This window comes from Pangasianodon hypophthalmus, chromosome 20 (genome assembly GCF_027358585.1).
Source record: "Pangasianodon hypophthalmus isolate fPanHyp1 chromosome 20, fPanHyp1.pri, whole genome shotgun sequence".
Taxonomy (NCBI): Eukaryota; Metazoa; Chordata; class Actinopteri; order Siluriformes; family Pangasiidae; genus Pangasianodon; species Pangasianodon hypophthalmus.
Genome location: NC_069729.1, coordinates 1730329 through 1745076, shown reverse-complemented (window position 1 = coordinate 1745076; position 14748 = coordinate 1730329). Strand labels below are relative to the sequence as shown.

Here is a 14748-nt window from a genome sequence, read left to right as displayed (position 1 = left end):
CTCACTCAGTTACTTATTCGCACACTGACTCACTTTTTTAATTCACCATCTTACTCACTATCATTCACACACTCCCTCACTTATTCACTAACTCCCTCACTCACTTATTCACTCAATCCCTCACTCACTTTCTCTCTCTCTCTCTCTCTCTCTCGATCCCTTACATACTGGCTCACTCACTCACTACACACTGGACATTAACATTACACCCTGTTGTGTGTGTAACGCACAGCGATGATGTTGAAGAAGTCGTCGTCTCCCAGCGTGTCCAGGATGGAGGAGACGGTCTGCCGGGCGATGGTGAGCCGCAGACCCTTCATACTGCCACTCACGTCCACCAGAATCACCACGTCCTTCGGAGACGTGGCTGCCTGGATGTACCTGAGGAGGAAAAAAACAGAATCATAATGAGGTTATAAACGCTGCACCACTGTCAGAGCTGCTTTTATAGAAAATGAATCAACACTTTCTGACCAATCACAATCCAGAATTCAACAGCACTCTGGACTTATCATTAATATCATCTCCATGGCACTGATTTATTAATTACATCCTTAATTATGGTTTATTCAGCTGGCTAACTAAAGAGTCTTTTAGAGTGAATAATTATGTGTTCTTAGCTACCTGGAACCCTTTCTGACAGGGAAACACTCCAAATAAAACCTTTAAGAGTTCCACCAGAGGGATAACCATCAAACCCTTTAAGGGTTGTGAATTTTCTAAGAGTGTCCATGGAGTATATAAATCTTTTTCTGCATAGTTACATTTTTTAGCGGTTTCACTATCAGGTTTTTTTTTAAACAAATTTGTCCACTGTTTATAAGACAGTACGAGGAAAAATTTCTGGCTCATACCATTTTCTGTTGCGGCAGTCGAATGAGATGACGCCGTGTTCATCAGGATGCCATTTCACACCTGTAAGGAGGAAAAAATTCACACATGGTTGTTCATCTCAATTGTTATGAAGATGATTTTTTTTTATTCCAAGTGACAAAAAGATCAGCTAAAGGCTTCTGAACGGTTATGAAGCCCAACAGTGGTTCTTTGGTTCTTTGGGATTCGGGATTTGTTCTTTTCATATGAAAAAAAATTCTTGCATGGACAAAAAGAGACAAGTAAGATACATGTCTGAAATACTTCTACCTACAGCTTTCCTATATTCACCTATAAAATATCAATAGGATATTGACTGCATGATGTATGGTTGTCTGATTTATTTGATTAATTTGAGCATGTTCTCTCTCTAATAGCCTGTAAAAATAAAACACTGGCAAACAAAACATCACTAGCAAACACCCTCTTCACACACACTCACACTGCTTACCTGGGTATTGTCTGAAAAAACCTTTAGCACTTCCAAAATACTGCCAGATGAGTGAGGGGTCCTTCTCGAAGTTATCCACAAACACTTTATTCAGAGCCTCAGACCAGTACACACCGTTTACTATATCAGGATCTGAAAACACAGAGCTTTTGTAAAATGAGTGTTTAGAAATTTTGTTTTAATTTTAGAGATTTAAGAGCTTGCTTATCTATGTAAAAAAAATGCATATCAAAGTTGTCTGCAAAAGTTTGGGCACCCCTGACCAAATGACATATTTTGTTGACAACCTCTGCAACAAACTTTTTTTTTTTTTAAATGTAAAGGTTAATGCACAGGTACTTTACATTTAATGAAAGTAAAAAATACAGACTACAATAAAATAGTAATTGTGGCATGTGCAAACATTTGGATACCTTTCCAGTTGTAAAGTCTACAGAACATATAAGCATCATTTATTTAAATGCATGCATATCTGATAGGCACTGTATGGAGTTCCTGGAATTGTGTGTGTATGTGTGTGAGTGTGTGTGAGAGAGAGAGAGAGAGAGAGCGCCAGCCGTCCTGCTCCATTAAGCAACATTATTAACTGATTTCACCAAAGATCACATGACCGCTGTAATACTGCAGCTTCTTACAGCAGTATCGCTGCTCTGACCAGTCTGCCATCAACTCTCAGACAATGAAAAATAAAAGTCATTATACAATCCTCCAGGACACTCTCTGTTCCTGCCGCACTGACAGCTTCACCTTTTGACGTTAGATGCCACATAACAGTGCGAGGGTTCAGTTATTCATTTACAGAAATTTGTAGAATGTCATTTCATCCACTACAAAACACTAAATAATCACAGTTTCCTCTGATATGCAGAATAATGCAACATGTTTTAAAAATCCTGTTTTTACACCACTACAACACAACAATAAAGCTGTTTTCAGCTTTTTCGCTTTTTCTTATCATCAAATATTGCCATGGTGCTACAGAGAACAGTAAATATTGCTGAAAAAGGAAAAAAAAGTAAAACCTAAGAAACTCTTGACCTTTGACCTTAATTTCCCTTTCTCTCTTAAACCACCTCATTCCCTTTCTTCCCTTTAATGAAGTCGAACAATAAACGCACAGAGTAGAACAATAAAAGACCATTATAGACACACACACAAAGAAACTACAGCAACAGAGGACACTGAGGAGTAATCATACACACACACACACACACACACACACACACGCACACACACACTGTCCCTTCCTGGGTGATTATTGACCTGTAGTGGGGAGCTGACGATAAGCTAATCTTCTCCAGATCAGTGGAGCAGGGCTTTAAAATCACACACACACACACACACACACACACACACACACACAGCATCTCTCACTATGCATGAAGGTTTTATGTCTATGTATAAAATGCATGCCCCAGTGAATGATGTGTGTAGAAATATAACCCTGTATTCACACTAGTGAGCAAGTGAGTTAATGATGTCACTTCCTGATTGTCCCTTGTGCATGTGTTAAGACAGCTATTACTGTCTTACTGTATTACTGTAAGTTGTTTTTTACCTGAAATGTATTTTACAATGCTAAGAAATACAAAAAACCAAGCGTAAGTCAGAACTGAAGTAGAGAATATCGCTACGTTGAGACTAGTTTGTTTTGTAGCGACTGCTGCTGTTGCATGTGGGTGTGGCTCCTCCAGGGTTTTTTCAGTGCTCATGGTGCCCAACATGTATAGCCTGCAGTCCACTGTACAATTTATACACATGTAGAAGCTGCTACTTCAAGATAAGATGAAACTACACCTATAAGTTTTTCTTCCATTTGTGTGTCAGACAGTAATTGGGAACTAACTGCAGGTATGAACTAAAGTTGTGAGTGGGGAACTGAAGAAACGTCAGACCCCATACATGCGGTGTATGACTGCTCCCAGGGATCATTCAAGACAATCAATTTATCTCTTTACAGAGTCATACCTCATTTGCATAGAATTGAGAAACTCTCAAGAAATCCAAGAAATATACTAAAGCCAATCATTTCCACTTTGGGAAAAGTGAGAAAATCTCTACTGCAAATGTTGCTGTCACTGAAATCACAGCTCCGTGTCACAGGAAATCATCGCTCACCTGTCACTTTGTTATGTCTGAAGGCAGGGTTAGAGTCCTGCTTACCTTTGTTGTACATGTTGGTGGGGACCTGCACCACGCTCAGACTCAGGTTAACTGACAGGTTGTTAAAGTGATCGTTTGGCTCCAGGATAAATTCTCCTCCCAACTCCACGCTGTTCCCATCCTCATCCACTTCGTTTATCAGGACAGCATTAAAGTACTCGTACTGCACACACACACGCACACACACACACACACACACACACACACACACTTTAACATGCTTCAAAATCCATTAAAGACAGCAGCAAAACTATACTATATTAAAACTATTCCTAACACAAGTCTGGTTTAACTTCTTTTTGTCTGATCGTCCTTTTGGTTAACCAGCTTTCATTGTGACATTCAAAAAGAAAAGTGCTGTATAAGTAAGGATTTTTAAACAAGGTTCTATTAAAAGTCAAAAAAAAATCTGCAGGCTTGTGAAATGTTTTTAATGACAGCACTGTGTTGGTGTGTATGGTGTCACATTCAGTTCAATTCAATTTTATTTGTATAGATGAGAGAAGAGGAGAGGAGATAAGAGAAGAGGAAAGGAGTGGATTGGAGCAGAGTGAGGGACAGTAGAGGAGGAATAGAGGGCTGTCGTCCTCCTGAAGTCCAGCAGTGACAGCTCATCTCACGGCTCGACGCTCCTGTAACACGCTCAGAGAGCAGAGAGGAAAAATGTGCACACACAGCAGATCTGCCTGCACTGCACTCCAACTGCTGTCACTGTGAGTGCGTTCAGAGTATTCTCTCTCTCTCTCTCTTTTTCTCTCTCTCTCTCTCACACACACACACACACACACACACACACACACATACACACACGCGCATGCTGTCATCAAGTCTGCATCTCAGTTACACACTCAGTGTCAGTGAGCTTGTGTCTCAGTCACTAGTCTCTTGTCATCATCTTTCACTACTGTCTCACTTAAACTCTATGTTTTTTTGAGCGGCTCACCTCAGATGGTAAGCTAACAATGACTGCATATGTGTCTGCACACACCCACCCACACACACACCCACACACACACACACACAGTATTATACTTTTACAAATATGTCAAGGTGCATAATCAGACGCTGGTGTATGATTAAAGCTTTACTCCACACACACACACACACACACATACACACACCTTTGCAGGTGAAAGATACGCATAAAGATAAAGGTTCTAAAAAGGTACACTGACAAAAATGATTCAGTAGTTCACTAAATATGACAAAAACAAATCTGGGATTTTTACACTAACAAGAAAATTATTAGAATTACGTAATTGCTTTCAGTCCTGTACTAAATGACTTCGTGTAAATATGCGGCTAAAACCCAAAGAATATATTTTATTTACTTTACAGAGTCGAATTTAATATTATTTTGCAAGTGATCACAAAACTAGGAAAAAAAAAAAGAAGTAATGTTTACTTGAACTGATTGCTACTCAAGTGGGGGTGTGGTTTAAGAACTCAATTTGCATATGCATTTGCATGTTAAACTGAATTAATGTGAAGGTATTAGCTGCCATTAAGTAGGAATGATATTTTTAGATTTAGATTTGTTTAATTTGATTATGATACTTTTTACAGTGTTGAAATTATGTGCAGTCCATTTGAGCTTTCTTGCATGAAGTAGGTAAGTTAAATTTTCTTAAAACAGTGGGACTGAAGTTTGATTTACTTGTTTTATTTGTGCAATTTAACTCAAGTTAGGTTTACTTATAAAAAAAAAGAGAAAACTGCTAGTTAAATTTACTTTTATTTTTTATGAGAATAATGCATGGTGCCATGTAAATTGTACTTAAAATATGCTTAGTTAAATTTATTTAAATTTGTTAACATGCTTTTGTTGAGTAAATCTCACTCCAGTATATTTTTCAGACAGTTGTAGAGTTTGGTAGTATTATTTGTAGGTAATTAGTGCAAATGTTACTATAGCAGAGGTAGGATGGTGCAGTAGACGCCATGCATTTATTTTATTAGCATAATAAAGTGAAATATTTCCAGCCCGCGCGCTTCACATGCTGATTGCGTCATTAACCCTATTGCGTATGCATGCAGAAATCCTGCAGAAACTCTTTCTTTTTATTTTTCATTCGTGAAGAGAATTTATTAACGAGTTCATTATTCCAAGGGAGCCGCCATCACTTTTTTTTAAAAAAACGCAATTTGCTCTGGTGAATTTTCCATTTAGGGCTCGGACACGACACGTCATTAATCTTAAGCCTGGGTGTGGAGCAGTGGAGCTGTCGAGCTCACACCAGAACCACACCTCCACCATGCGTGTGCTGCATGTCACACTCCACACCCAGGGCCATGTGCACGCAGCTCGGGCACGAATTAGGTCGAACATTTCTGACAAAAACTTCCGCGTGCAGAATTCACGACATCCTAAAATGCTTATACTGAATATATTAAAAATAAGTAAATAAAGCTTAACGCTTTTTAATGCACGAAAACAACCACCAAGCTACAACGTAACTTTATAATCTATTCATATTTAATGTATTAGGTAGACAAAATGGTGATGTTTTTCTCTAACACATCAAGAAGCGATAAGATTGTTTAAAATTATGATTAGTTTATAATATGGAAAAGGCTTAACGTGAAAATACAGTATGTGCTTTATTTTATATTTATATTTATCTTATGGAGTCATTCTTTTAATAGTAGACATTTGTGTAAATGATCAGTTGGAGATTGTTGTTGTTGTTGTTGTTTCTAGGTCACTGTTTTAGTACATTAACATCATTAAACTGTATCCTTATAACGGCTTTATACACTGTCAGAGAACATGGAAAAAAAGCTACTAAAGGTACTAAAGGGGACCATTCCTTGTCGCTGGAGTGATAGCATCACGTGCACATCTTTAGTGTGTACCTGGACAGGTGCATGGAGTGTACATTTAAAAGGTACTTCAGTCCAGTTATTTATAAAAGTACACACACTTCCAGGTGGATAGTGTTTACAGTGGATAGTGTTTACAGTGTATAGTGTTTACAGTGGATAGTGTTCTCAGTGGACAGTGTTCTCAGTGGACAGTGTTCTCAGTGGATAGTGTTTACAGTGGATAGTGTTTACAGTGGATAGTGTTCTCAGTGGATAGTGTTCTCAGTGGACAGTGTTCTCAGTGGATAGTGTTTACAGTGGATAGTGTTTACAGTGGATAGTGTTCTCAGTGGATAGTGTTCTCAGTGGACAGTGTTCTCAGTGGATAGTGTTTACAGTGGATAGTGTTCTCAGTGGACAGTGTTCTCAGTGTATAGTGTTCTCAGTGTTTAGTGTTTACAGTGGATAGTGTTTACAGTGGATAGTGTTTACAGTGTTTATAGTGTATAGTGTTCTCAGTGTTTAGTGTTTACAGTGTATAGTGTTCTCAGTGGATAGTGTTTACAGTGTTTATAGTGGACAGTGTTCTCAGTGTATAGTGTTCTCAGTGGATAGTGTTTACAGTGTATAGTGTTCTCAGTGGATAGTGTTCTCAGTGGATAGTGTTTACAGTGGATAGTGTTCTCAGTGGATAGTGTTTACAGTGGATAGTGTTCTCAGTGGATAGTGTTCTCAGTGTATAGTGTTTACAGTGGATAGTGTTTACAGTGGATAGTGTTTACAGTGGTTAGTGTTTACAGTGGTTAGTGTTTACAGTGGATAGTGTTCTCAGTGGATAGTGTTCTCAGTGTATAGTGTTCTCAGTGTTTAGTGTTTACAGTGGATAGTGTTTACAGTGGTTAGTGTTTACAGTGGATAGTGTTCTCAGTGGATAGTGTTCTCAGTGGATAGTGTTCTCAGTGTTTAGTGTTTACAGTGTATAGTGTTCTCAGTGGATAGTGTTTACAGTGGTTAGTGTTTACAGTGTATAGTGTTTACAGTGGATAGTGTTCTCAGTGGATAGTGTTTACAGTGTATAGTGTTCTCAGTGGATAGTGTTTACAGTGGACAGTGTTCTCAGTGGATAGTGTTCTCAGTGGATAGTGTTTACAGTGGATAATGTTCTCAGTGGATAGTGTTTACAGTGGATAGTGTTCTCAGTGGATAGTGTTTACAGTGGACAGTGTTCTCAGTGGATAGTGTTCTCAGTGGATAGTGTTTACAGTGGATAGTGTTCTCAGTGGATAGTTTTTACAGTGGATAGTGTTCTCAGTGGATAGTGTTCTCAGTGGATAGTGTTTACAGTGGATAGTGTTCTCAGTAGATAGTGTTCTCAGTGGATAGTGTTCTCAGTGGATAGTGTTTACAGTGTATAGTGTTCTCAGTGGATAGTGTTTACCGTGGATAGTGTTTACAGTAGATAGTGTTTACAGTGGATAGTGTTCTCAGTGGGTAGTGTTTACAGTGGATAGTGTTCTCAGTGGATAGTGTTTACAGTGGATAGTGTTTACAGTGGATAGTGTTCTCAGTGGATAGTGTTTACAGTGGATAGTGTTCTCAGTGGATAGTGTTTACAGTGGATAGTGTTTATAGTGTATAGTGTTTACAGTGGATAGTGTTCTCAGTGGGTAGTGTTTACAGTGGATAGTGTTTACAGTGGATAGTGTTTACAGTAGATAGTGTTTACAGTGGATAGTGTTCTCAGTGGATAGTGTTCTCAGTGGATAGTGTTTACAGTGGATAGTGTTCTCAGTGGATAGTGTTCTCAGTGGATAATGTTCTCAGTGGATAGTGTTCTCAGTGTATAGTGTTCTCAGTGGATAGTGTTTACAGTGGATAGTGTTTACAGTGTTTATAGTGTATAGTGTTTACAGTGGATAGTGTTTACAGTGGACAGTGTTCTCAGTGGCTAGTGTTTACAGTGTTTATAGTGTATAGTGTTCTCAGTGTATAGTGTTCTCAGTGGATAGTGTTTACAGTGGATAGTGTTTACAGTGGATAGTGTTCTCAGTGGATAGTGTTTACAGTGTATAGTGTTCTCAGTGGATAGTGTTCACAGTGGATAGTGTTCTCAGTGGATAGTGTTTACAGTGGATAGTGTTTACAGTGGATAGTGTTCTCAGTGTATAGTGTTTACAGTGGATAGTGTTTACAGTGGATAGTGTTCTCAGTGGATAGTGTTTACAGTGGATAGTGTTTACAGTGGATAGTGTTCTCAGTGGATAGTGTTTACCGTGGATAGTGTTTACAGTGGATAGTGTTCTCAGTGGATAGTGTTCTCAGTGGACAGTGTTCTCAGTGGATAGTGTTTACAGTGGATAGTGTTTACAGTGGATAGTGTTCTCAGTGGATAGTGTTTACAGTAGATAGTGTTTACAGTGTATAGTGTTCTCAGTGGATAGTGTTTACCGTGGATAGTGTTTACAGTGGATAGTGTTCTCAGTGGACAGTGTTCTCAGTGGATAGTGTTTACAGTGGATAGTGTTTACAGTGGATAGTGTTCTCAGTGGATAGTGTTCTCAGTGGACAGTGTTCTCAGTGGATAGTGTTTACAGTGGATAGTGTTTACAGTGGACAGTGTTCTCAGTGGACAGTGTTCTCAGTGTATAGTGTTTACAGTGGATAGTGTTCTCAGTGGATAGTGTTCTCAGTGGATAGTGTTTGCAGTGGATAGTGTTTACAGTGGATAGTGTTCTCAGTGGATAGTGTTCTCAGTGGATAGTGTTTACAGTGGATAGTGTTTACAGTGGATAGTGTTTACAGTGTTTATAGTGTATAGTGTTTACAGTGGATAGTGTTTACAGTGGACAGTGTTCTCAGTGGCTAGTGTTTACAGTGTTTATAGTGTATAGTGTTCTCAGTGTATAGTGTTCTCAGTGGATAGTGTTCTCAGTGGATAGTGTTTACAGTGGATAGTGTTTACAGTGGATAGTGTTCTCAGTGTATAGTGTTTACAGTGGATAGTGTTTACAGTGGATAGTGTTCTCAGTGGATAGTGTTTACAGTGGATAGTGTTCTCAGTGGATAGTGTTCTCAGTGGACAGTGTTCTCAGTGGATAGTGTTTACAGTGGACAGTGTTCTCAGTGGACAGTGTTCTCAGTGTATAGTGTTTACAGTGGATAGTGTTCTCAGTGGATAGTGTTCTCAGTGTATAGTGTTTACAGTGGATAGTGTTCTCAGTGGATAGTGTTCTCAGTGGATAGTGTTTACAGTGGATAGTGTTCTCAGTGGATAGTGTTTACAGTGGATAGTGTTTACAGTGGATAGTGTTCTCAGTGGATAGTGTTTACAGTGTATAGTGTTCTCAGTGGATAGTGTTTACAGTGTATAGTGTTCTCAGTGGATAGTGTTTACAGTGGATAGTGTTTACAGTGGATAGTGTTCTCAGTGGACAGTGTTTACAGTGGATAGTGTTTACAGTGGATAGTGTTTACAGTGTTTACAGTGGATAGTTTTTACAGTGGATAGTGTTTACAGTGTTTACAGTGGGTAGTGTTTACAGTGGATAGTGTTTACAGTGTTTACAGTGGATAGTTTTTACAGTGGATAGTGTTTACAGTGGGTAGTGTTTACAGTGGATAGTGTTTACAGTGTTTACAGTGGGTAGTGTTTACAGTGGATAGTGTTTACTATACACAAGGTAAGTGTGGGAGAGATTTGGTGTGATAATTTTTTTTCTCACTAAAAAACATCCCCAGGCTTTTCTGAATGTCATGCACATGTCCTGAGGCAGATCTTACCTGCAGGTCGGGGTTCTCCTCATGCTGTAAGTGCGCCTCCTCCGCCGCCTCCACCAGCCTCTGCAGGGGGAAAACGATGTGTAATTGTAATTCTAAATAACTGTCATATTTAAAATGTTAAACTATGAGATTGTGCTTGTGTTACAGTTGTACATACAGTTGTACTAATTAGCATTACACCCGTACGAACTGACAAGTCCCTGTGATAAAATCAAACAAATAATTATTTAACCTACTTACAGGGTAATTGAGGTCTCTGTTCTATTAATGGGTCACTTTAGCTCGTGCGTGCGTGTGTGTGTGTGTGTGTGTGTGTGTGAGAGAGAGAGAGATTGCCGGAGGAAAAGAAATTAAAATGTCGCAGTAGGGGTCGGTGGAAATGGGTGCAACGTAAACAAAAATCAAGGCACAGTAGACCTGGAACTGGATATTTTTGACAATCAATTTGCAATTTTACCTTTAAAATGTTTTCCATTCCTCGAGACTGACATGTTTTAAAAAAAAACACACTAGCACTTAATGATAAATCATTTTTCTATTTCTATTCAGAATGACAGCGCTAAAAGCCTCTGCTTTCCTCTCCGTCCTGTTCCTCTGGCTGTTCTTCTGCACTGTTTCTCAGCCATATCACCGTGTAGTTCGTATTTTAAGAGCTATATATAATTAACCTTTATTTTTCTATGCAACATGGATAATTTACACGCTTGTTAAGTTCTCTAAGGAACATGAAAAAATCAATCATAGAAACCAAAGATATCTATTCATGCATCATATACATTTTTTAAATAAAACTGTAAATGGGAAAAGGACAGGAGTTTATTAATCTGCACCAAAATCATGTTATTAGCTTCAAATAGCCTCCTTCACTTTCAGAATTTACTGATCTTTATCCTGACCATTTAAACAGAAGATATATTTGGTATTGTATATGTGTGTGTATATATATATATACATATATATATGTATATATATATATATATATATATATATATATATTACAGTGTACTAGCTACAGAGGCTTTATATATCTTTTTATTTGCTTTTTTTTTTTTCACAGATTGGGTTTTTTACGCAGCTTAACCTTTATATCAGTTTTGTAGATATTAATTCAAGACAGCAAATTCGGCAGTCCTGAATTAATATCTACAGTTTGTATAGTGAGGCACACACACACACACACACACACACACACACTCACACACACTGCAGGTGGGCTTTTCTCTCTCTCTGTAATTCCAGTGCGACGCTGCGGCTCAGAGATAACGGGATTTCTATCACATCAATAACACACATCACATTCAGATTTAAACACAGGAAGAGCGGCATGGCGGGGGGACACGTTTACACACTCATTTATACTGCATGATTTACACACACACCCGCTGAAGAAACTGCAGCTTTATCCGAGGAATAAAATGAAATGAAATAAAGGACAAAAGCGTCTTTAACTTACATAAAAAAATATTAAGGGAAAAAATTTGAGGTATAGTCTAATAGGTTATAAGTAAGTAGTAAGGAAGTACATAAATTAATAATAATAATAATAATAATAATAATAATAAAATGCTTAGTGCTGCTCTGGGATTAAACATTTATGTGTGTGTGTATATATATATGCATAGTTTTAAATGAATGCACTGCTGCTTGCTTCAGTGTCTCATTTTAACTGAAAATCACTCAGACCACACACCTACATTAGCAACCGATTAGCCATAATTATTTCATAAATGATATGCTCTTTTAAAAACCCTAATTTTGTGCTGAAACAGCAGAAGAGTTGATTTCTAATTCAGGAATGAAAAAAAAATGTTTACAGTCACTCCATCACTTCCCTCTGGATAATGTCAGATTTTACTGTTGCCACATGAACACTGCAAACTTGCTGACAGATGGATCCAGTTGTAGCCCAGATGTAAGAAATGAAATGCTTGTTATTGTTGTAAAAAAAAAAAAGAAAGAAAACATGAGCTTCATAATCTGTAGTGTATTTATAAGCTACATAATTTTGTTACTAATTAGATTAATAACCTCTAGCAGTTGTAGCAAGGTTAGCGTTAATAAACAATCAGTAGCACCTGTTATTTAAAAATACTCAGTTAAGATGCTGAACCCTTTTGGCCCACATACATAGGGTTACTGGATCATCAGTTTCACTAGCCTACCTCAAAAAATGTTAGCTGCTACACTAGCAGCTCATCTAATAAACAAACAAACAAACAAACAAATAAATAATGTAATCAGGGTAATATTAATGCTTGCTATAATAAATGTACTTCAATCTATTTCAGTACCGTGTTAAACATTACCATCAAATGTGCAAGCAAAGTGTGCTGACTCAGACTCACTTCTGAACTTGTACATGGTACTGACTCAGAGTCACTGCTGCTGAACATAGAGAGTGTCCTGACTCAGACTCACTCCTAAACGTAGAGAGTGTGCTGACTCAGACTCACTCCTGAACCCAGAGATTGTACTGACTCAGACTCACTCCTCAACGTAGAGAGTGTCCTGACTCAGACTCACTCCTAAACGTAGAGAGTGTGCTGACTCAGACTCACTCCTGAACCCAGAGATTGTACTGACTCAGACTCACTCCTAAACGTAGAGAGTGTACTGACTCAGACTCACTCCTAAACGTAGAGAGTGTACTGACTCAGACTCACTCCTAAACGTAGAGAGTGTACTGACTCAGACTCACTCCTAAACGTAGAGAGTGTACTGACTCAGACTCACTCCTAAACGTAGAGAGTGTCCTGACTCAGACTCACTCCTAAACGTAGAGAGTGTGCTGACTCAGACTCACTCCTGAACCCAGAGATTGTACTGACTCAGACTCACTCCTAAACGTAGAGAGTGTACTGACTCAGACTCACTCCTAAACGTAGAGAGTGTACTGACTCAGACTCACTCCTAAACGTAGAGAGTGTACTGACTCAGACTCACTCCTAAACGTAGAGAGTGTACTGACTCAGACTCACTCCTAAACGTAGAGAGTGTACTGACTCAGACTCACTCCTAAACGTAGAGAGTGTACTGACTCAGACTCACTCCTAAACGTAGAGAGTGTACTGACTCAGACTCACTCCTAAACGTAGAGAGTGTACTGACTCAGACTCACTCCTAAACGTAGAGAGTGTGCTGACTCAGACTCACTCCTCAACGTAGAGAGTGTGCTGACTCAGACTCACTCCTAAACGTAGAGAGTGTACTGACTCAGACTCACTCCTGAACTCAGAGATTTTACTGACTTGGACTCACTTCTGAATCTAGAAAAACGTAGACTCCACACACAAAAGTATACTGAAAGCTCCAGTTCACTTCTGAACCCAGGGAATGTGCTCACTCACTCCTGGACTGGCATTGCATGTAAACTTCAGACTCACTTCTGAATCTATGGAGTGTGCCAAGTCAAACTCATGCATCCAGAGAGTCTGCTGACTCAGACTCACTCCTGAATCCAAACTGCCACCTGAACTTTAAGAGTGTACTGAAGACTCATTTTCACTGTGAACACGGTTTACTAAAAAGCTCAGACTCACTCCTGAACCATCATGGTATTAGGAAAACTCAGACTCTGTGCTGACCCTATCAACAATACAGATTCAGACTCACTCTGGAACTCAGACTGTCCTGAATGTTCATACCCACCCGTGCAGCTTGCGCTTTGCTGCGGAACATTTCAGCCATTTTCTCAGAGATGCTCTGCACCAGCTTGGCTCCGTCAGCCTCCTCCATCCGAATTGTGCGCTCATACTCCTTACATTTCTGAAGGGTTACAAGCAAGAACAACCTTATCAGGCAAAGTCAAATGATAACAATGAAATATTACTTTGTTTCATGGTTTAAAAAATACATTTTTTGCAGAAAGAATGTCAAAATGGTAAAGAGATAAAAATGTAGGTAGACAGACAGTCCTGACAGTTGATCTCTAACCATATGTGTGTGTTCTCTGTCATGATCTGAGCAACAGGACCTGATAGAAGATTTCAGATATTGTAGGATTAAATTAGATCATAACATTTCAAGACATCTTACAACATCTTACAGAATGATGAAATGATGTTGCAGGCACAATGAAGGAGATTCATTGATTAGATCTGAGCCAAATCCCAAATCTCCCTTGACTTCCTGAATAAGTGCACAAACTAGGGTATGAATTAATAGCTTCTAAACTCCACCTAGATAGCCATTTGGGATTTTAGCCTATTAGCCTTTTATAGGGAAATGTCTGCTTCCTGCTATCATTGTGTCAGTGTCGATGCTGATTTCTTCTCCCTACACATCTGCGCACAGAAAGACTTTGAAAAGTTACAAGCGATGATCTCTTCTGTATGATCTGATTTGCTGATAAACTCTGGTCAGGATCTTTAGTTGGCCACTGAGATGCCTCCAGTCTCAACACGAGGCTCAATCTCAGCTCTCTGACTGGTTGAGAAGCTGCTGTAATTTGTGCAATTGGCTGAAGATCAGACTGACGAGGGGCGGGTCGACGTCTGCGCCAGAAAAAAAAAAAACGTTTGGAGCTCGAGCCACACGTGGACGGAGAGTAATTGAAATGGAGTCTGAACACGGGAGAAAGATAATAACGCGTCAAGCCTGGGTGGCTCGGGATAATGAGCTACATTTCAGACAATGCTGAGCCTGCAGAACACACACACACACACACACACGCAAAA

General features: G+C 39.0%; 1 protein-coding gene across 1 annotated transcript in view; it reads right to left on the bottom strand.

Annotated features, from left to right (window-relative positions):
* Positions 1 to 14748, bottom strand: part of cacna2d3 (calcium channel, voltage dependent, alpha2/delta subunit 3) — a 51494-nt gene that overhangs the window by 31093 nt on the left and 5653 nt on the right. Inside the window, exons 3-8 of the mRNA XM_053242430.1 lie at positions 13721 to 13837; positions 10073 to 10132; positions 3488 to 3650; positions 1325 to 1456; positions 855 to 915; positions 231 to 381 (exon numbers count right to left, since the gene is read on the bottom strand). Of these exons, the coding sequence (XP_053098405.1) occupies positions 231 to 381; positions 855 to 915; positions 1325 to 1456; positions 3488 to 3650; positions 10073 to 10132; positions 13721 to 13837 (684 nt within the window). The remainder of the gene's footprint in view (positions 1 to 230; positions 382 to 854; positions 916 to 1324; positions 1457 to 3487; positions 3651 to 10072; positions 10133 to 13720; positions 13838 to 14748) is intronic.